Below are 22,150 nucleotides of genomic sequence, written 5' to 3'. Positions count from 1 at the left end.
AAATAGTTCATGCTCTTTAGGTCGAACGTTAATACAACAGTTCTTTCTTCCAATATATTCATTACCACGCGAAATTAGAAAGACGTACAGAATGATATGGCGGCTTTTTCTTATTTGAAGAAACAGCTATAACTTACAAGGATGCAAGTCAATTAACATGAGATATCGCGGAATCCTGCAACATAATTAAGTATGGCACATACAGAAGTGAAGCGTCGGCGATTGTTCACGAGCAAGAATTTCACTATTTGCATCAATCCCCAAAGCTTTCTCTTTCACTACATAATTGCATCATCCCGTGTGTCCTATGCAACCCCGTTTCTTTTTCCTTTATTTTTGACCTTTCCTTTTTTATATATTGGCATAAAGTTCCCTTAATAAATTCAGTTGCGCGTACGCGCGGTGTCGTCGTTTATTTTGACTTCTCTCCCTGCTTGTTCGCGCTCTGCTGCACGCTCCAAATGAATCCTAACCAACTCCACCATCTTCTTTCTCCACTGCTCCTACACAGTACGCTGTTCCTACATTTTAAATGCGAAACATTTCTTGGCGAACATTTGCCACTTTGACAGCATCTATCTAGCTGCCTACGTCTTGGTGCTCTCATGGTCGTATCGTTAACTTGGTATTTAAAAAATTGGCATACTATGAGAACAGTGTATGAAGAACATAAATGATAGGTCATGAGATGAATGTCATGACATGCGTGTCATGTAGGTCATAAAACAGCCGCCTAAAATTACAATGACTCAGCGAAAAAGCATTAAAACTCAAAAACCACTGAAATGGGTTCAGACTTTGGTACTAAGGGAAGGCAACACTAAAGGATGATGCTAGAAGTCGTAGTCATGCATGAGCATGACTCCGCAAAAATGATAATGACTCAGCGAAGAAAGATTAACACTCAAGAACCACTGCAATGGGTTCTGACGAGGGTACTAAGTGAAGGCAACATTAAAGGATGATGCTAAAAGTCAGAGTCACGAGCATGGCTCAGCAAAAATGACAGTGACTCAGCAAAAAAAGCTAAACTCAAAAACCACTGAAATGGGTTCAGACGTGGGTACTAAGAGAAGGCAACACTAAAGGATGATGCTAGAAGTCATAGGCATGAGCATGACTCAGTAAAAATGACAATGACGTAGCGAAAAAAGATTAGCACTAAAAAAATGTCACAGTTTCGCCTTAAGGGCGAAGCAATGAATGCGATAGCAACACAACAATGTCATACGAAGTAAGGTGAGCGGCTTTGGTAGCAATATGAATTGCAGTAAACATGAGCTGATTAAGTAAGCAGGTGTGCTGCGGCGTAAATAGACCAACATGAAGAGAGACTCGATGACCACGAGAAGGCGCGTGTGAAACGGTGGTGTTGATGAGAAGCGCTTCCCGTGGGCAGCGCGTGCGAAGGGACACACCTGTAGCGCTGTACTGCCGATCCGGGCAGCATTACATGTGTAGCGTGCGTTGGAAAATGTGGCCCGACTATTACTAACTGAGTGAACAAGCGTGGTGTGAGCTCGCACAAACAAACATGAATAGATCACACTGAATGACTGCAGACAACGACTGTCAAAACGCTGGCAGCAAGCGCATACGCTGCAGCGGGCGAAGGTACGTGCGGTCTATCGCTTCAACAGAAAACCTGAATGTCATGACATGCGAATCATGTAGGTCATAAAAAAGCCGCCTACTTCTTGGTGCTCTCATGGTTGTTTCGTTAACTTGGTAGGCTCCCCGCACACTGCTTCGCATAACATCGATTCCCACAGGGCGTGGGATCTGCCGGCTTTTTTTTTTTTTTTTTTACTTATGGTTTAAGACCAATTTCTCCGCAGCTCTGTAACCGCTTTAGCGCATGTTTACTCGTCAGCTTCCTTGTTCGTTTTCTCCACTGTGAGGTAACAATTTTTCTGCACAGGTGCCGAAATAGCCTATCCACCTATCGATTATCGGTGATGTTCTGCAGTCGTCTTTCGATGTTGATTTTGTTCTGTCTCCCACACTTCGAAGGGTGGCCAACCCATATCTTTCTGTACTGCTTCACTTTTATTGCGATAGCAATTATATGGACACTTCAACCGGATTTCTGCCGTCGGCGTCGCCGTCGCCGTCGCCGTGAGGTTCCGTATAGATTCCAAGGGCGATAAAATCGTCGCCGCGCGCCGTGTGCGCGAGTGAAAGCGCGCGGGGGACGCGCGCTATCACGGAGGGTGAACCCACGGCGGAAAGCAAACGCGACCGTCGTGCGAAAGGCCGTGGGGGTATGAGGAGAGGGAGGCGGGGCGACGCTGTGCTACGGCACCAAATACGTATCTTGCAACCGTGCGCAAGGGGAACTGGCAACGAAATCTCCCACGCGACAGCAAAAAAGCGGGAAGGCAGCGTGGGAGCGAGGGAGGGAGGGGGGGGGGGAGCAGCTTCTACTCTGCCAACAAATACGCTTGCACTGGCTGTGGTGGCGGTCGCCCGCACCGTCTCTTATATCCACACGGCTCTGACCTTTGTATGCGCTGTGCATTCGCCGCTCAGTTTCCGTTGAAGCGATAGACCGCACGATTCTTCGCACGCTGCAGCGGCTGCGCTTGCTGCCAGCGTTTTGACAGTCGTTGTCTGTGGTTTTTCAGTGTGATCTATTAATGTTTGCTTGTCCGCGATGACACCACGCTTGTCAATTCAGTTAGAAAGCGAATGTGTCCAAGTTTATGCAGCCGATAAAACTATCCCTACTCCGAATAGCTTTCTGCTAATTTGCTATCGCAATTGATGCTTCGCCTTTCGGGCGAAACTGCGACATTTTGTTGTTTCCACGAGCCCTTATTGTTAGCCTCTTGACTGGCCCTCCGAATAATCTCTAGTCCCGTCTGCGCGCTAGATATCAATCACAGTGAAGAGTTAGCAAACTTCATGTTTGCTGAATCCGCCATAGTGTACTACGTTTCACTGTACGACGGCGTTTCCTTTGCCTATCGTTTTAATTCATACCTGATGTTCTTGTATGTACCTATTACCCTTTTTGATCCATATCCGTAATTATTTGTACTCGGCTACCCTTGGTATCTCATTTCGCTATACTGACACTACCTGACCACCGCATCATTAAACATCATGAAGCCTCATTTCTTTACACTTAATGTAAGTCTCATATTCACTGTGCATTCCCCCTATAGTTACGGATGGGCGGGCTATGGGGGTATACTAATCTATTGACAACCTGACTGACTGTATTGAACTGGCTGACACTGACTCACAGAATATATTTTTCTTTAGGGCTCACTCGAATTCATTCGCGCACAAAATTCTACTCAGCCGGCTTTATAGTAAGACAGCTCAAACAAACGGACACACAATGCCTATACACCACAACAATACTTCGTAAACCGGAAGAATGCTTAGTAATACTTGGAATACTGTATGCATATGTTCTGTGTCCGTCTGTTTGCGCTCTCTTACAACGAAAATGTACCAACTAACCCATATCTTTACTCTCTCAGTCGGTTCACTCAGTCTCAGATTCACGGGACGATCTGAGACTGAGTGATTTTGAGGGAGTCCACTCATAAATGAGTTTGCTGACCTATGCTGGAGATTACTGCTATCAAACGTTTTCTGCGTTTTTGCACAGAAAAAAGTCTAATTATTAGCGAGAAAATTTGCGTCTTCTTCCTAAGCTTTGTGCCAAACCGGCGGCGCCACTGCTTCATGATGACCTCCCACAGCCTCCCGCATCTCGTTCAATTTCTGCCTTTTATGGCAGGAAAATAGGAAAAATTTTGAGTTCGAACATAATGTGTTACTTAACATAACATATTTCAGGTAGTACAAATCAACAAGCCAGATCAGCTGAGATTTATTGCTAGCTGTGATATCACAGGGACCTGACGCGACCATTTCGTCACCATTCGCCTTTCGCTTCTATGCCACTTTAGCCAACTTTTTTGTGTGATTCTATTTAATGCTTCCGAGAATGCGTGTTGGCGATCGTGTATGAGGTTCACAACCTGCATTGACACGGACGCAGCAGTAAATATTGTCACGAGCCTCGAGAAGTAGTCCTGAAGGTTTAATAAACGTACAGCAGCTGGCTCTTGGAAGACGCGACCATCGGAGCTGGCTCGAGCAGACAAGGAGCGCGTGGTCTTCTTTCTTCTCTTCGGCTCGACCCACTCTTGCCCTCGACCCACTACCTACAGGTGGCAATATCCCCCCTTCCGAACAAAAGCATTGCCTCGATGATAAAAAAAGTAGGCGTAGAAGACAAAGAAGAAGAAAGCAGGCAAAGCGAAAGTACACAAAAAAATGTAGCCGTCGCGCCGGCACAGTCAATGAATGAAGAAGCAAGCTCCCAAAGATAAATGAAAGGTAGAAACAAAGAAGTGAATGAGAGAAAAAACGAAAACAAAAAAGTTACGGACGAGCAATGTACGGCTTCATGCGCACAACATGAGCTATGTCTGAGGTTGGCTGTCTTTGTGTCCTACTCCGGGTCTGCGATGTTGTGTCCAGAACAACTTCGTAGTTTACGTCACTGACACGGCGGAGCACTTTATACGGACCGAAATACCGGCTCAGAAGCTTTTCACATAGGCCACGACGGCGAACGGGGGTCCACACCCAAACTTGTTCCCCGGGGTTGTAGGACACACCCCTGTGGCGGATATTGTAGCGTCGTGCGTCTGCCTGCTGCTGCTGGCCGATATGCAGCCGCGCGAGCTGCCGAGCTTCCTCAGCATGCTCTGCAAATTCTTTGGCGTCAGTTGTCAATAGATCAGCGTCTTGACACGGCAGCATAGCGTCCAGCATCGTCTGGACTTCGCGACCGTAGAGAAGGCGAAAGGGCGTGAAGCGCGTCGTCTCTTGCACGGCGGTGTTATACGCGAAGGTCACGTAAGGCAAGATCCGATCCCATGTTTTGTGTTGAACGTCGATGTACATTGCGAGCATGTCTGTGACCGTCTCATTCAGTCGCTCGGTAAGTCCGTTGGTCTGCGGATGGTACACGGTCGTCTTGCGATGCCTGGTGTTGCTCAATTCAAAAACTTCGTCCACAAGCTGCGCTGTGAATGCTGTCCCTCTGTCTGTTATTACAGTGGAGGAAGCACCGTGACGCAAGACGATGTGGCGCATGAAGAACTGCGCTACCTCTGAGGTCGTGGCTCGTGGGATTGCCTGCGTCTCAGCATAGCGTGTTAAATAATCAGTCGCGACGATCACCCATTTGTTGCCATCGGCCGAGAGAGGAAACGGTCCGAGAATGTCCATGCCGACTTGGTCGAAAGGCGTGTGAGGTGCTTCAATTGGCTGAAGTAAGCCAGCCGGTTTAACGGATGGTGTCTTGCGGCGCTGGCATTCACGACAGCCTTTAACGTACTGTTTGACGCTTGCCGAAAGCCCGGGCCAATAGTACATTTCGCTTACTCTAGCGAGTGTTCGTGAAAAGCCTAAATGGCCAGATGTCGGTTCGTCATGGCAAGCGAAGAGGATGTCGTCGCGCATGTCCCTTGGAACCACCAGGAGGTAAGCACGGCTGGTCGAACGAGCATTCTTCTTATAAAGCACGTTGTCTCGCAGACAGAAGGACGTCAGCGAGTGGGACAGATGGCGTGGTATGGTTGTGTCGCGGCCCTCTAAATGATCGATGATCGGTCTAATCTCAGCGTCGTCACGCTGCCGTCTGCTCAAGTCCGACGAACTAATGGCGCCCAGGAAGCCGTCATCATCCTCTGTTTCCTGACTGGCAGGATCAATGGGTGCGCGGGACAGCGTGTCAGCGTCTTCATGCTTATGGCCAGACTTATAAACGATGGTGATGTCAAATTCCTGTAGTTGCAAACTCCACCGTGCCAGTCGTCCTGAAGGGTCGCGCATGCTTGCCAACCAACAGAGGGCATGGTGGTCCGTCACTACTTTGAAGGGACGACCATAGAGATGGGGGCGAAACTTGATGATCGCCCACACGACCGCGAGGCACTCTTTCTCCGTAGTCAAATAATTCACCTCGGCACGGGACAGGGAGCGGCTGGCATACGCTATAACTCTTTCCACTCCATCTTGAAGCTGGACGAGCACTGCGCCAAGGCCAATGCTAATGGCATCGGTATGCACCTCAGTATCAGCATCATCGTCAAAATGTGCAAGCATGGGTGCTGACTGCAGGCGCTGTCGTAATTCAGCAAAAGCCACCTGTTGCTCATTATGCCACACAAATGGCGTATCGTCCCTCTTAAGGCGTGTCAGGGGTTCCGCTATCTTCGAAAAGCCTTTAATAAACCGGCGATAGTAGGCGCACAAACCCAGGAAGCGCCGGATGGCCTTCTTATCGGCAGGAGCTGGAAACGCGGCCACAGCGGCAAGCTTGTCGGGATCGGGTCGGACCCCTTTGGCGCTTACTACATGCCCGAGGAACTTGAGCTCTTCGTAACCAAAGTGGCACTTTTCGGGCTTAAGTGTGAGGTCTGCCGATCGGATGGCTTCTAGCACACTTCGTAGGCGGTTAAGATGCTGCTCGAACGTTTCAGAGAAGATGACCACATCATCCAAGTACACAAGACAGGCCTGCCACTTCAGTCCAGTAAGGACAGTCGCGACGGTAGCTGCGACGGTCGCGTCTTCCAAGAGCTGCCGACAAAACTCGCGCCACGACGTCAGTTGGTCCTCGCGGTTCTGAAACCATGTACGTGCGCCATTGTACAGGCAGAAGTGGACGTGTCTGAGTTTTTCTGTTTCGTTCCATTCGTTCATGGAGGCCACGCGCTCGAAGTCGACCATCCAGTCTTCGACGTCTTCGAACACTGTGCCATGAAACGTCTTCGGAATCCGTGGTCTCTCAAGTGTGTACCGGTTCGACATCGTGCTTCCCGTACCGGTTGGCGCGGTTTGAAGGGAAGCGCTGGTCATACCGGTTGATGTGGTGGGAACTATAGCGTTGACGACTTCTGGAGACAGTCCCCTGATCCTGCGGCTGGCCCGATGCACGGGAGTGTCGACAGGCACTGGATTCGTAGCGCGGATCCTTGGAGGGGTCTGCATCATCCGTGAAGACGCTTACCCAGCACCTCCACCAGTTTGTCACGAGCCTCGAGAAGCAGTCCTGCAGGGTTAATAAACGTAGAGCAGCTGGCTCTTGGAAGACGCGACCGTCGGAGCTGGCTCGAGCAGACGATGATGATGATGATTATGACCTTTTCTATGGCGCATACCCACTCACGGGGATCGGCCAAGAGTTGGGCAGATTTTATATACGTGCTAAGTGAATAAATTTAGCAAATGTCTAATTTTGGTAAATATAATAAAGCGAATAAATTCTAATACAATTCAGTGGACAATAAATATATAAAAAGTAGGCATACTAGTACAAGAGGGAATAAGGTCAAGGAGCACGTGGTCTTCTTTCTTCTCTTGGGCTCGACCCACTCTTGCCCTCGACCCACTACCTACAATATTTAGGCCTCCGACTATGTACTTGTAAATGTAGTCCTCATGAAAGCAGATCCACCTCACCTGCCGGAAATGAAAGCACCATCAAGAAAGCATTGATTTCGAGCTAAATTTCTTGCGCAGATAATGTTGAAAACAATATAGCGCGCTGCATATTTCGCCATGCCTTTGCAATGCACTTTTTTTCTTACCTCCGTAACTCTGTCCTACCAGGTACAGCCTTCTGTTTTGGTACTCATCGAAGAGTTCGTAGAACCTTTTTAAAAACGTCAATAAGTCTTCGGTCACATTATCAAGTGACGTTGACAGGACATCTCCGTTTTCAATAATGCTCAAACCACCACCTGCAGGGTAGTCCACGTACAATATGTCCGAAAAGTTCAGGAATGTGGAGCTTCTGTTGTAAAGGTTTCCTTGAGCATCGATGCCAATTGGACCATTCTTAAGGAATTGACTATCAAGGCCTGACTTCCCAGGGCCTCCTTCGAGCCAAAGTATCAGTGGTGCATCTGATTTAACCTGTAAAAGAAATATTTGTTGTTTGTATTCGTATTTCAAAATCATTGCACCAGATTTTCGAAAGCGAGTTTTCTGTACCAAGTAATTAACAATGTATGATACTCTCTTACCCTCACCATAAGTAAAGCGGTGTTGCAAGTGTGAACTGTTGCCGTGTTTGGTGAATCATTTCATTTATGGGCAACGTATAAGCATCACATTGCGCTTATAAGGAAAGCTATTCGTCCCAGCGAGACCACCGTAATCACCCCCTTCATTTCCTTTTCCCCGTACTTTGATACAGAACAAACTGACTTGGCGTAGCCTTTACTGAACAATAACATCATCTTATTGGCCTTGCGTAGAGCCCAGACTTCTAGAACTCCACCGTGCGGGAGATTATCGACGACGTGCTTTGTTAAAGCCAGCTGTATCTACTTGCGAGAGTGATATTGACCGGATCATTGGCACGTATGTGTACATGGCCGAAAAATACCCTGCGTATCAAGCTATCAACGTCATTGTAGCGTTTTCTTAGTGCAAGGGAACAGGATGTGTGCAACTGTAGCAAGTGCTTCCAGTGTTTGTTTATTCGTGCGTGTCTACTTTTCCCTTCTTATCAGCATCAGCTTAAAACTTTTCCCTCGCCTTTTGCTGCAAGGACTATATATACTCGTGTAATGGCCGCACCCACATAAAAGCCGCACCGAGAACTTTATAAAAAATTCCCCCAAAATATATTTTAAAGTTACCTGTGTATAAGCCACGCCCTTGATTTTTTGAGAAGGTGGGCAGTGTTATCTGTTCTATGATGCAAGAAATCCGAAGTTTTCTTTTGTTTTTTATCTGTGGCAAAACAAGGCAGTTGTGCTGACTTTTCAGCGCCTCCAGGTAGCAAAAGCACAGCCTCCGAAACGCTGCCGTTGCTGGTCTGTGGGTCGTCACCATTTATTCCAGCCAACAGGCGACGCGCTACGAGAATAGCCAATACCCAGAGACAGTACAAGCGAGTTCAATAAAGGCAAGTACCACCGAAAATATTTACGAACAAAGAGTGTTCTTTCTTTTTCTCCGTGTAATGACCTCACCCCCAATTTTCACCCCAAATCTCGGAAAAAACTTGCCGCCATTAGACGAGTATATGCACTATTTAAGAAGAGATTGATGCCTGTGTGTAGAGCCGGCTACTGCTGTTTTCTAAAACGGTAGTTTCGCTCAAATTGTTCGTACCAACCACAACCGCTGGGGAAAAAAACACAGAGGCACATAGTTTTGCGCGTGCACATAGTTTGCGTACAAAGAATCATTTGTTCCCTTTTCTCCTACCCCAATGCTGAGCAAATATAGTGGTTGAGGTATACCTCTCAGCTCATTTCTTATTAAAATTCACACCGCACACACACTCTCTCTCTCTCTTGGGATAGCTTCTTTTTCGAAAAATGTCACAAAAGTGTGAAAGAATGTTCTAGAACTCTTTTATGACAATAGTTTATTTTGTAATCGCCAGTAGCGCTCTTTTCTTCAGACTGATTCTACTCACGCTTTCGTGCTCGACATATCCCTCCGGAGCTATATGTTTAGGATCACAGTGACGGGCCACGGCACCGTCACTGTGATCCTACGCTCACCGCTGATGTTTGTACAGGTCCTGTTGCTGATTTTCCTGGGCCGGCCATGGTCCGTTTCTTCGATGCGGCCGGTCCCGACGACACCCATGCGTGAATGGCTCAACGATACAAGCTCCCCCTGGCTCGGCGCATTTTCGTCAACGGACTGCGGCCTATCAATGCCGTTTTTGGCCAGTTCGCCTCTCGTCGATGCTCCGCCACTTCTGGATGCCGTATTTTTTTCCGTCTGGCAACGTGGGACCGAGTCAGCTGAGCGGGAAGTACCAAAGTGCGCGCATTCCGACGCCACCCTGGGCCACGGCACCGTCACTGTGATCCAACGCTCACCGCTGATGTTTGTACAGGTTAGCTACTATGATGCTTATTCCTATCGTGACGATGATGTCTGTCTCTTAGCGGTGTCGGGGCCACCTCATGTTTTGAAAAGTGTTCGCGCTTCTGTATTGTATCTGATGTGCTTGCTTGTTCTGGGGGGCGATGTCGAGCTTAACCCGGGACCCATGACCAAGGCTCAAGAGGAAAAGCTAGACCTTGTGGCTGGCTCTATCTTGCGTGCTGAAGCTAGCAATTCAGTACTTCAAGAATCGGTTAACAAGGTGCTTCAAAGTCACTTAGAGATAAAGAATGATTTAGAAAAACTGACAAAGCGTGTCCTTGATCTAGAGCAGAAATTTGCTGCAGCCCCTAGTGCTCAGTCCATCGCGTGCAGTGACAACGGTCTCGTAGGTGTACAAGAAAAAATTGACGACCTAGAAAATCGCTCTAGGCGGTCAAACGTTCTCTTTTATGGCATAACAGATTCGGCGAAGTCTGAAACTTGGGAAGAGTCAGAACGACTCGTAAATAATTTCTGTACCGAAAAACTTGGGCTTACCGTGACGTCAATTTCGAGAGCACATCGTGTGGGCCGCTTTTCGTCGAAGAAGAAGCGGCCTATCATAGCCAAATTCTTCAATGAGAAGGAAGTCGAACTGGTTCTGAGCCGCGGCTTTAAGTTGAAAAACACCAGCCTGAGCATCTCGCGAGATTACTCGGAAACAGTTCGCGAAAAGCGACGAAAGCTTCTCCAGTTCTCGCGAACTGTGAAGAAAGACGGGGATCGAGTACGTCTTGTTTTCAACAAACTGCATTTGAACAATGACGTTTACGAGTGGAACACGAATGAAGGCCAGGCTGTTCTTGTTTCCCGGCGCAGGGATAAATGATGTTCCTCCTTTGTTTCCTTAGGCTCAGGTTCATCTACCAGCTTACCCGTAAAATTGCATGGTCGCACTGACAAAAAAATTTTCTTTTTATACACCAATGCTAGAAGTGTTGTCGCTAATGGTATTGCACTCTCATCGCTCATCGATTCATCCCAGGCGTCTTTAGTATTACTTACCGAGACCTGGCTTAACGACACCATTCACGATAACAGAATCTTTACGAGTGAATCCACTTTCAAGTTTTTTCGATGTGATAGACAACAGCGTAGAGGGGGCGGTGTGCTCATCGCGATAAAGGAAGAATTCATTGCCGCACCCATCATTATCGATTCTTTTCTTGAATGTACTTGGATTTCCGTGAAGGGTACTGCATTTAGTGTGATCATTGGCGTTTTTTACCGTCCACCCGACATGTCTGGCGCGTTTTCCGATGAGTATCATCGGGTGCTGAGCGAGGTGTTCGCGCTTTTTCCGAGGTCGGTAATTATCATTTTTGGCGATTTCAATTTTCCGAATATCAACTGGTCGTCACTCTCGGTATCGGCCACGGATGCGGCCGCACATTCTTTTCTGAGCACTTGTCTTGACTTTTCATTAACCCAACTTATCAGTCAGCCAACACGATCCACTGAAACTTCTGCCAATATACTAGACCTAGTTTTAACTAACAATCCTGATATATTTTCCGACATAACTCATGAAGAAGGCATCGCAGATCATGATGTTATAACTGGATGCATTAACTTTTGTGTGAGCAAAAGAACAATTACCAAAAAGAAAATAAGATGTTACGCTAAAGCCAATTTCGACGCAATTAACAATGAATTAACATTTTCAGATCAATTTCTGCATGATTTCCATGCACGCTCCATTGAACAGAACTGGGCCCTCTTTAAAGCTAACCTCATTTCTCTCATTGACACGTTCATTCCTATGTTAGCCATTTCCTGCAAAAATAGCTCTCCTTGGTTTACCAACAAGCTTCGGCGGCTTAATAGCAAAAAGAAGAGACTGTACAGGCAGGCAAAACTGACTGGTCTCGCGAGTGCCCATGACAAACACAAAGCGTGCGAAAAGGCTTATAAGGCATTGCTAAAATCTACTCGCCATGACTTTTTTCTCATGATTTACCATCCATGCTAAAAAATAATACTCGTCGCTTTTGGCGTGTTGTAAATCCTGTAACTCGCACTGACATCAGTCTTACTGATTCTCATGGAGTTCCTATCCCCGATGCAGACTGTGCTCAACTTCTTTACATTTGTAACAATTTTCACTCATGAAAAGGTTAACTCATTGCGAACTTTAAAGGCGTTAGTAGGAATCACAATGCACGAGATAGTCATCAGTGAGTCTGGTGTTTTAGCTCTACTAAGCAATCTTAAAACGTCATCTAGCGCCGACCATCTAGGCTTCAATAATAAATTTTTAAAGAATACATCGCATAGTATTTGTCCTATGTTAACCGCTCTATTTTCCCAGTCACTATCAACAGGCTGTATTCCTAATGACTGGCGCATAGCTAAAATAATACCCATTTTCAAATCAGGTGATCGTGCTTGTCCGCTCAATTATCGTCCCATCTCCTTAACCAGTACTATTTGTAAATTACTCAATCATATAATACACACTCAAGTCATCAACTTCCTTGAAGACCATAACATTATTTTCAAGTATCAGCACAGTTTTCGCAAGGGCTACTCATGCGAAACCCAACTAGACGGATTTATTAACGACATACATGCACTGATAGACGCTGGGTTTCAAGTTGACGCAATATTTTTAGATTTTTCCAAGGCATTTGATCGTGTTCCACACCATAGATTGTTGCTTAAACTTTCACAGCTTAACATTCACCGTACTATAATTGCACGGATCACCCATTTTCTCATCTAGAACTCAGTTTACATCAGTTAACAATTCTAACTCATCTCATGCTGATGTTACATCTGGAGTTCCACAAGGAAGCGTACTTGGACCTTTACTCTTTCTAATCTATATTAATGATTTGCCCAGTTGCGTGTTATCCAAAATCAGACTATTTGCAGATGATTGTGTACTTTATCGATGTGTAACAAGTAACACTGATAATCACTTACTACAAACTGACCTGGAGGCAATAAGTGCATGGTGTTCTAATTGGTTAATGCCATTAAATGTTTCCAAAACTAAACTCTTGTCTTTCACCAATAGGCCACGAATTCCAACCACCTACTCTCTTGATAACAACGCTGTGGAACTCGCCACAACTTACAAGTACCTTGGCATCAATCTTCAGTCAAACTTATCATGGAATAATCATATTAATCTTACCCTTGCCTCTTCTAACCGTACTCTCGGAGTTATTAAACATAACTTAAAAGAAGCCCCAATGCATGTTAAAAAACTAGCGTACACAACATTAATCCGTCCTAAACTAGAATACGCGTCTGCCATTTGGGATCCCGAACAAACTTATATCATCAGTAACATCGAAGCCTTGCAAAACCGTGCTGCGCGTTTCATTTTTTCAGATTATTCACGTTACACCAGCGTCACCTCGTTAAAGAATAAAGCTGAGTTGGACACCTTAGCACTTCGCCGTAAAATTTCTCGCCTATCACTTTTCCATAAGCTTTATCATCATCCATCACTTCATGATGATTTCTTTCAGTCACCACAAGTTATCTTTCCACGTCGTGACCATCAATACAAAGTCAAACGCATTAACTGCCAGTCATTCCATTATGCATATTCATACTAGAGCACTGCACGGGCTCGGGCTTACCCGAAAGCCCAAGCCCGGCCCGGCCCGTGGGCCGGGCCGGGCCGGGTAGCACAGTTTTTTCACGGGCTCGGGCCGGGCTCGGGCACGGCGTGTGCTTTTTGTCTCGGGCCCGGGCCGGGCTCGGGTTTTTTGACGCGGGCCCGGGCCGGGCTCGGGCTTTCTGGTGGAGTGCATGTAATGTGGAGCGAGTTATTCTCGGGTGTCTCAACTCTGAAAAACATTATTTTTCGGTCTCGGGCCGGGTTCGGGCCGGTTTCGTGTCGGGCGCGGGCCGGGTTCGGGCCTAAGGTAAAGTGGTGGCGGGCCGGGCCGGGCGGGTAACGTAGATTATTTCCGGGCCCGGGCCGGGCCCGGGTCTCGCCATAAATGTTTTGATCGGGCTCGGGCGGGCCGCCCAACGTAAAAACGGGCCCGCGCCGGGCCCGGGCTGAAAAAATCGGCCCGTGCAGTGCTCTAATTCATACTTACCGCGCACAATAACTGAGTGGAACGCCTTACCATCAGACATTGCCACGGAACCTGACTTGACTATGTTTCAAGATTTAATTCGCTCACGACTTGTCAACTAATCTTATTATTATTATCTTGGGACTTTTACAGTGTTTTCGATGTTTGTTGCTGTTTTGCTTTTCATTGCAGTTGCCTTATGTTCTCCTAATATGTACTAATGTTTTTCTCTGAAATAATTGTGACTCATTTTTTATATTACCTTTATATCACTCTATTATTATTTTTGTTATATAGTCTTGTTCTTTAATATGATGTATAATCTATGACCAGTGCCTGTGAACCCCCCCCCCCCCCATGTAATACCCTCATAATGAGGGCCTTTGGGGGTATTTTGAATAAATAAATAATAAATAAATTTAAGTTGCGCGTTTCTTGCGTAACTGCCAGCACCACACTTTTCACGTCAGTGTTTCTGCTCGAAGCTCGTTGCAATGTACACCCGTGAGCAAAAGTATACCGACCACAGGGTCACCGCAAAAAACTGGATTTCTTTGTTATTAACACGCCTAAACTGAAATTGACGAGTACACTGGAAAGTTCGCAATGCCAAGTTTGGACTGCAGTCCTCAATCTTAAGTTTCATTCGCCGGCAGCTGAAAAAATCTGCTCTTCGCGTAATGCCTCGTCCGTATACTTTTGCTCACGGGTGTACACTCTCCTCCGACCTCGAGTAGACGATAATGTGTACGAGACATACGTAAAGAGGAAAAGAAGTTCTCTTTTTGACATTTCTTATGCCGCAGCTTAAATAATACGTTGTTTTAAAAGCAGCTAGTACAACAAAAAATCTGCATCCATTTCAACCTGTGAAAGTGGATGCACAGCGAAGGTGTTGGCGACGCTACACAAGCACCATCGCCACCGCAAGCGACGTACGTCACGGGCGCGCACACGTGTGCGGAAGTGCAACATACACCCTGAATCTTCAAGGCCCTCCTCCAAGAGCAAGTGCCTGATTGAAATAATTAAATTTGCCAAAGCGAATTGCGACAAATAATTCGTAAAGTATCACTTGCACACAAGCTGCAGAAACGATAGCTACGGATTGTAATTCAAATATACGAGAAAACGTATTTATAGTACGTTCAAACTGAAAAACAAAGCCCTTTTCCAGCTGCCATTTGAGGTCTGCCCTGTGGCCGTGGCCGCTAGGTATCGGTACTGTTTTCGGGTGAGCACAGAACGAGCCCACAAGATATCCCAACCAACTAGAGACTAGCAGCGTCGCTGTAATAATAAACTTCCGTATATTTACACGTTTCTCATCCCAAAGGCGTTTCTAATCGGCCGCTGTACGTTCGTCGACCAGCCATTTCCTTCTAATCAGCGTGATAATGAGAGAGTGGCCAGTGGTCAATGCTCGAGGCTACTCACGTAAAAAGTTGGAAGGTGAATCAACGTCTATGGGAGGTTGCATGATCAAGAACCATGTCTTCTTGAGTAAGACAGAGGTGAGAATGCGGCACTCTATCGCGTCACCCCTCGCGTCAGAGAAAAGAAGCATTTGACTGCTTCAATTTTTTGCGTTCACGTTTGCCTTCGCTATCTTCAGGATCGGCACACTTTTTAGGCGGCACTACCTTCAGGATCGGCACACATTTTCAGGCTGTACTATCTTCGGGATGTGCCCCAGAAAGAGGCTAGAAACCCGAATACCCGACGCGGGAAAGTGGGGCTAGCTCGTTAAGAAAGACATTGTTTCTGAGAACGTTTCTGAATACGGGCTCTTGGTAGAGAACGCGGCACTGCACATCAGATTCATGTTTCCCTTTTCGCAGTTTAAAAGCCTGGAGGAGAGTCGTTTTCTGTGTCTGGTGAAGACGGTATTTCAATTCGTTGAAGGTTATTACTTCAAAGCGATACTTTTGTGTCTAGATTTGAAGTACTTTCAGGATCGCTGCTCAGTGTTTCCTCAATGTTGATGCGCAATAATCGCAGGAAGCTGTTGGTGCGTCATATAAAAGGATCACGTGGGCTGTTATTGTCGCAGCTCGACGCAGTAACAGAAGAAGCAACTCATTTTGACGTGCATTACGATTCTCTACAGGCCTCCAAGTGACAAATTGACAATTACAAAACAACGATAACAGCTTAGCTAAAACATTTGATAACCTATTTGGATGTGAGGGTGGTTTCCAAGCAAAACTCGAAAGAGCGGGCACTTGGTCTTTATTGGTTAGAACATTCCGCCTTTATTTGAAGCTTGGTACATGATAGCTGGAGAACCCTGTCCGTTAAAGGATCTCTACGGAGCCGTCCATGAGCTTTCGTTCTTGACCTACACACCATCAGTTTCTTGTGCTCGCTTTACTGCTAAGCCTGATCCTGCCTTGTGTCGGTTTTATAGGGCAGCCTCGACACCTAACCGGGAAATAACTTTCGGCGCAGTGGCTCGGTGCACTGTAAAAAGCAAAAAAAAAAAAAAAAAAACACGGCAGAACTTGCGCTCGGCCACGCAAAGCTCGAGACACAGTGAAGCTGGCTGATCAATTGCGTCATAACCTAAGAAATGCCTGGCATAACCAAGTTCAACTCAGGCATAGCCAAGGCTGAACCTAGCTGCTATGAAGTTCAACCTAGATACAACCAATTTCCCAACCTCGCCATAGCCAAGTTCAACCTAGCTACTACCAGGAAACCCAATCGATTGGCCAGCTTCGTTGTGACTCGAGCTTTGTGCAGCCTAGTGCAAGCTTTGCTTCCCCTTTACAACGATACAAGTGAAATTGCACGCTGGAATGATTAGCGGCCACGCAGCCAGCTGTGGAAGACGATGACGACGAACGCGGGAGCAGTGGCACGAGTGGGTGCCGAGCACGAGTTAGAGCGCTAACCGAGGGGCGCCAACGAGCCAGCTGCGGAAGAAGACGACGATGCTCTAGCAAATGCTGGTGATGCTAATTTCGTGAAACGCGCACTTTTTACGGCTGGCTTAAACAGCTTCGCTGTTAAAAGTGTCCGTTTTTACAGCTAAGCTGTTAACCTCTTGCCCCCGTATGCATCCCCTGCATGCGTTCCCAGGGGAAGGGAAGGGGGTACCCTGGGTGGCTCACGTCCGTATCACGGTGGGTGGACAGGGATAGAGACGGGTAAGGAAAAAAGAGAAAGAGTGCGTCGATGGCGCTACAGCAATGGAGATGGGTAGAGGAGATGGAGAAAGAGCATGGCGACAGAGAGATAAGTGGTTCTGTATGAAAAAGACAAAAGTTGGCGCTATCTTCTGCACTCCTTGAGGGAGCACGACTCTGCGGCAGTGCTGCAGCAATGAAGACGGGTAGGGAAGAGGGGGAAATAGTGTGGCGATGGCGCCTGTGCACGTGGCCTGCGCTTCTGTGGTCATAGCGTCCCGCTCGTCGGAGGTGCCGGCACCGCTGCAGCAGCGGTTGCGGCAGATGCATGGGAGGTGCGGTGACCACGGCGGTGCTTGTGCCAGCGTAGTGCGGTGCCGTATGGGAAAAATGTATGATTTCATAACTTATATAGCCCATGTATGCCGCCTAAATAGTTTCGCTGGTAAACCGTCCTCCTATGAATGTTGCGGATCCACAAAATTTTTTCAGGTATCGTTTCCTGCAAAAATTACCGTACTATACCTGTACTCAGAGAAAACGGCAAGACTACGTTTATCAAGCCACGCGCATGCGCACTATCTGAAGAGGGCAAAAGAAAAGACGAGGAAAACACTAGAGTACAATGCCTGTTGCAAAAAATTGTGGGGGCCCGCACAACGCGCATGCGCAGTTTTCCCTCTGCCTTCCATGACAAGCCTAGGCTTAGCTGTAGTGGACGATGCAAGATGCGTCCTGCAGGGTTTGCTCTTGGGCTAAAAAAGTGAGCGACTGGGCGTGCAAGCGGTGTCGACAAGATATTTATATTGTTTCACCTCTTGACTTGACGTGGGACTGTTTCTTCTGCGTCTGCCGAGCAGCTACAGTTTGGTTACTGCGCTTCGAGTCTGATGGTGATTTGAGAGCGGCGCTTAGCTAAAGCTTCGTGGGGCCGCAACATTCATATGGGGACAGATTACCAGTGAAGATGTTTAGGCTGCATACATTGGCTGCGTATACATGGGCTCCACACATTACGAAATCATACATTTTTTATAGGCACCAAACTATGCCGACACAAGCACCGCACCTCCCACGCATCTTCCGTAACCGCTGCTGCAGCCGCACCGGCACACCCGCCGCCCGTGGCGTTATAACCCCAGAAGCGCAGGCCACGTGCACAGACGCCATGGCCACACACATTCCCCCTCTCATTATTCGTCAAACGGGATGTAAAACAAACACAGTGCATGAAGGCCAACTTGCTACACTAAGTGCACTTATAGTGTTTCTCTTACAACACGGAATTTATGTGGTTGTATTGGGACCCAAGATATTAAACTTATTTTTGGAAGTTGGCGGAGTGCTTGAAGCCTGCTTTACCTCCGCCGCGGGTGGGCCCAGGCATTCCTGTCCACGCGCCGGGATACGGACGTAAGCCGGCCAGGGTACCCTCCCCCCCCAATTGGAAAGCATGCGGGGGATGCATACGAGCGCTAGAGGTAGACAGTTTCACTGTGAAAAACCTTGGCGCTAGTGAATTTAACAGCTGTATACTTCGCATTCGTAGTACAGCGCACGTGCTCGTCTAACTGGGCATTCGTGTTGCGGGCTTCGAGGGCATCGTTGCCGGCGAGGGAGCCGTTATCTGACTTCATACTGTGTTATTGACTGTTCGCGTGGAGCAGCGCAAGGGTTTTGTGTTACGCTTTTCTTATTTTTCTTTAAGGTTGTATTATACTGCGCCTGCACGTGAACTCTCTCCCCGTTCCTTCGCTGAATGTACCGCTGTGCGTAGCTCGCAGCATGCATCCATGATTTCGTTTATTTGTCGTTCGTGTCACGTGGGGCAACATCACGGGAACTTGCCAATTTCAAGCAGAAACACTTTTGAGATATGCTCGTCATTTCGATAGCGAGAGCTGTAATTCCACCTATAAATACCTTGCACTTCTGCTTCCTTCTCTAGCGAAATTGTGGCGTATGCTGAACTGACGTGGTCATATTTTTCGCATTCGCAGAAACGAAATTCAAGAATGCAGTTATCACTGTTATTATTGCAGTTCTGCAGAATGCAGTTATTATGATCGAGCTGGCGAAAACGACGATAAAACGCCTATGCTATTGAACATGTTTGCAACTGAAGGGAACTTGTAATTTTGTTCGTATTGTCAGAAATATCAATTTCACTGTATCAATAGGAAGTAAACAAGGTATCTCGCTCTAATTTAACCAAGTGTTCAAAGCAACAGTGTTTATCGAGTCAGGGTATTCTTCACCGCGTCTCCTGTTAGTCTTTTGTCAATGAAGTGTTGTGCCTTTCATACGCGTTGCTCTCTTTCATCGTGCTTGGTCTGCAAGAGCTGAAATCTTACCGTATTCTAGCCTGTTTCACAAGATTAAGAACTCCGACTTCAAGTTTCTTTTTCATTTGGTTTACCACCTTCCTGAGCGCTGCTTGGGATGAACTCAAGTGAAGGAACAAGGTCAACACTAATACCACTGGGTCATAAAGAAGTGCTAAGCCCTGAGCATCGAATCATAGAAGTCGACAGGGCCACTTTGGTACGATGTTTTTTTCCACCTCAAGCATCTTTCTTCAAGTGTCAAGACTAAAATGAATTGTGGCCTACTGAGAGTGACACTGCGCAAACATTTTCATGTCCCAGAAACTACATTCTGTGTACATTTTCTGCACCGCAGCTCAAACAACCTGTCATTCTGCAGCGTATTCACCAATATCGAAACTGTAGCCTCAAATGCCTATCTTTTCAATCAACACTGCCAGACCCTTGTTTTGTGCAATAAACCAGTAACTTTCTATGCTCTCACTATGCTTTCACTATGCTCTCACTCAGCAACATTTCTGTTAATGCAAACGTCCATTGTCAGTATCTCACAATAAGGTGTTTGTTCATGCTTTCACTGCAGTTAGCATGTAGGGAGCATATACAAAAACTTGCTGTAAAATTTTACTCTTGTCTATACTCTAGGACTTGAAAAAATGTAAAATTACTGTCAAGAATGAACAATAATCTTAGACAATTCGGTATTACATGGTTCCGGTTTAGTTGTAGACAAATTATACATAATTATATATGAATACTCGGACATAGTTTCCCAATCAGAGGTATTGGCATAGGTTGGTGCACTGTCTAGCATCTAAGAAATGCACTTCCTCCGACATAGTTTCCCCATCAGAGGTATTGGCATTGGTGGGTGCACTGTAGCCTATAGCATCAAAGAATTGCACTTGCTCATTATATTTTCTGTCATTTTCCTAGTGAATTTGTTTGCACTGCTTCCTGCATGCGTCTTTTTTGAGGTACAGGTACTTCTAATATAATTCAAATAAGGGCTAATATACTTTTATACTGGCATGAGCTGTTACTGTGGTTTCATTGACAGCCACCTTTTCTAGACTTTGTTTTTTAATTTGTCTTGCTTCAGATGTAACGTGGAACTAGTAAACTACAATTTAGCTTGTGTCTTGTAACGCAGGAAGACTCTGCAGCAAAGGTATTAAAAGACACTTTTCCAGTATACGGAGTACTCTAATAATGATGAATAAAAAATGCACCAGGTTCATTTTGTTGAAAAGCGCAGTTCGACACTTTACAGAAGCACTGCTTAAATTGTAGTAAATATGACGACATGTCGTCATGGCACCGTGCAATGAAATTAGAAAAGCCTATATTTTTTACGGCCAATTGCTCTAAATATGACGGCGTGTCTATGCGGTGCGATGAAACGAAATTACAGCCGTCTGTCTATTTTACGGGAAATTCCTGTAAATGTGGCGGCACGCTATTGCAGTGCTGCGGAATGAAATTAGGGACGCCTATACGTTTTACGGGAAATAGTTAGTAGCCTATGCTGCCGGCAAAAGTCCAGTAAAAACAACGGCGCATTTTTTACATATGACTATAGCGTTCTATTGCTATGTGCACACGGGCTTGATTCTCGTCTGTGACGGCTGCATTCCGATCGGATCGGGATTCAAAGTGCATTTTCGAATGCGGAATAGAGAGAATTCAAGTGCGTGGGGAATGTGTGTGTACGAGCAAGGCATTTATTTGACACGTTTGCAGAACAGGTTGAATGATATTGGTGTCCGTAGCTAGTGGTATACCAGTGGGTGGACTGTGGGGCTTGTTTAGGTATTGGCAATAAACGTCGCCATGACACTGGTAGCCAAAGGAAAATTCAGTCACTTTTGCATATGCGACTCTATCTTTTCAGCCTATGATGCAACAAGTGATGCAATAATGTCTAGAAATAAAATGTGTTTGGGCTGTTTTTATTTTTCTCATGGTATATATCTTCGCTTCACTTGTTGCGCCAACGGGCGGCGCTATCACTCTTATCGCTTCGCATGCAATTCCGTTTGCCTGCTCCTGACACTCTCTGCACACGTGCACGCCTTTGCCTTCTACTGTGCGCTTCGATATTTTTGTTCCTGTATCGGCCAGTGCTCCAGCGATGTATGAAAAACAAAAGAACGGCCACAAGACGTTCTGCGCGGCTCTGTGATGGACCAACACGGGAAGAGACAGCAGGGCCCCTTTTTTTCCGCTTCCAAGAGAATGAAAGGTAAGCACGCTTTTTATGCAGTCGTTATGTAGCGAAGATCCGCTAACCATATCGATACAGCCATAAGTCGAAAGGAAAGGTAATCCATACGCTGTGCATTTTCTCTGTGATGTGTAAATATGTTGAAGCTACCTATCGACAGCAGCGCCTGAGACGAATGAGTGCTAGCTGACCCGTTGGCGAAAGTTGCATTTGATTATATCTCGGTGACTGCTGTTCGCTTTATGGAACAAAAACTGATAATTGATCTTTGCTGAAGACGCTTGAAATCTTGCTGCTTGCACGAACTAGGGGGTTACGTTAGGTTACGTTGACTGTTCTTGGTTAGACAATGCAACCCGCCGTGGTTGCTCAGTGGCTCTGATGTTGGGCTGCTGAGCACGAGGTCGCGGGATTGAATCCCAGCCACGGCGGCCGCAACTCGATGGGGGCGAAATGCGAAAACACCCGTGTGCTTAGATTTAA

At 46.5% G+C, this 22,150-nt stretch overlaps 1 protein-coding gene across 1 annotated transcript in view; it reads right to left on the bottom strand.

The window, feature by feature from the left end:
* LOC125941037 (vitellogenic carboxypeptidase-like) overlaps positions 1 to 22,150 on the bottom strand; it is a 42,654-nt gene that overhangs the window by 5,976 nt on the left and 14,528 nt on the right. Inside the window, exon 3 of the mRNA XM_049657949.1 lies at positions 7,629 to 7,956. Within this exon, the coding sequence (XP_049513906.1) occupies positions 7,629 to 7,956 (328 nt within the window). The remainder of the gene's footprint in view (positions 1 to 7,628; positions 7,957 to 22,150) is intronic.

Source organism: Dermacentor silvarum, chromosome 10 (assembly GCF_013339745.2).
Source record: "Dermacentor silvarum isolate Dsil-2018 chromosome 10, BIME_Dsil_1.4, whole genome shotgun sequence".
Taxonomy (NCBI): domain Eukaryota; kingdom Metazoa; phylum Arthropoda; class Arachnida; order Ixodida; family Ixodidae; genus Dermacentor; species Dermacentor silvarum.
Note: the sequence above shows the minus strand (reverse complement) of the source record. Positions and strands in the feature narration are given on the sequence as shown.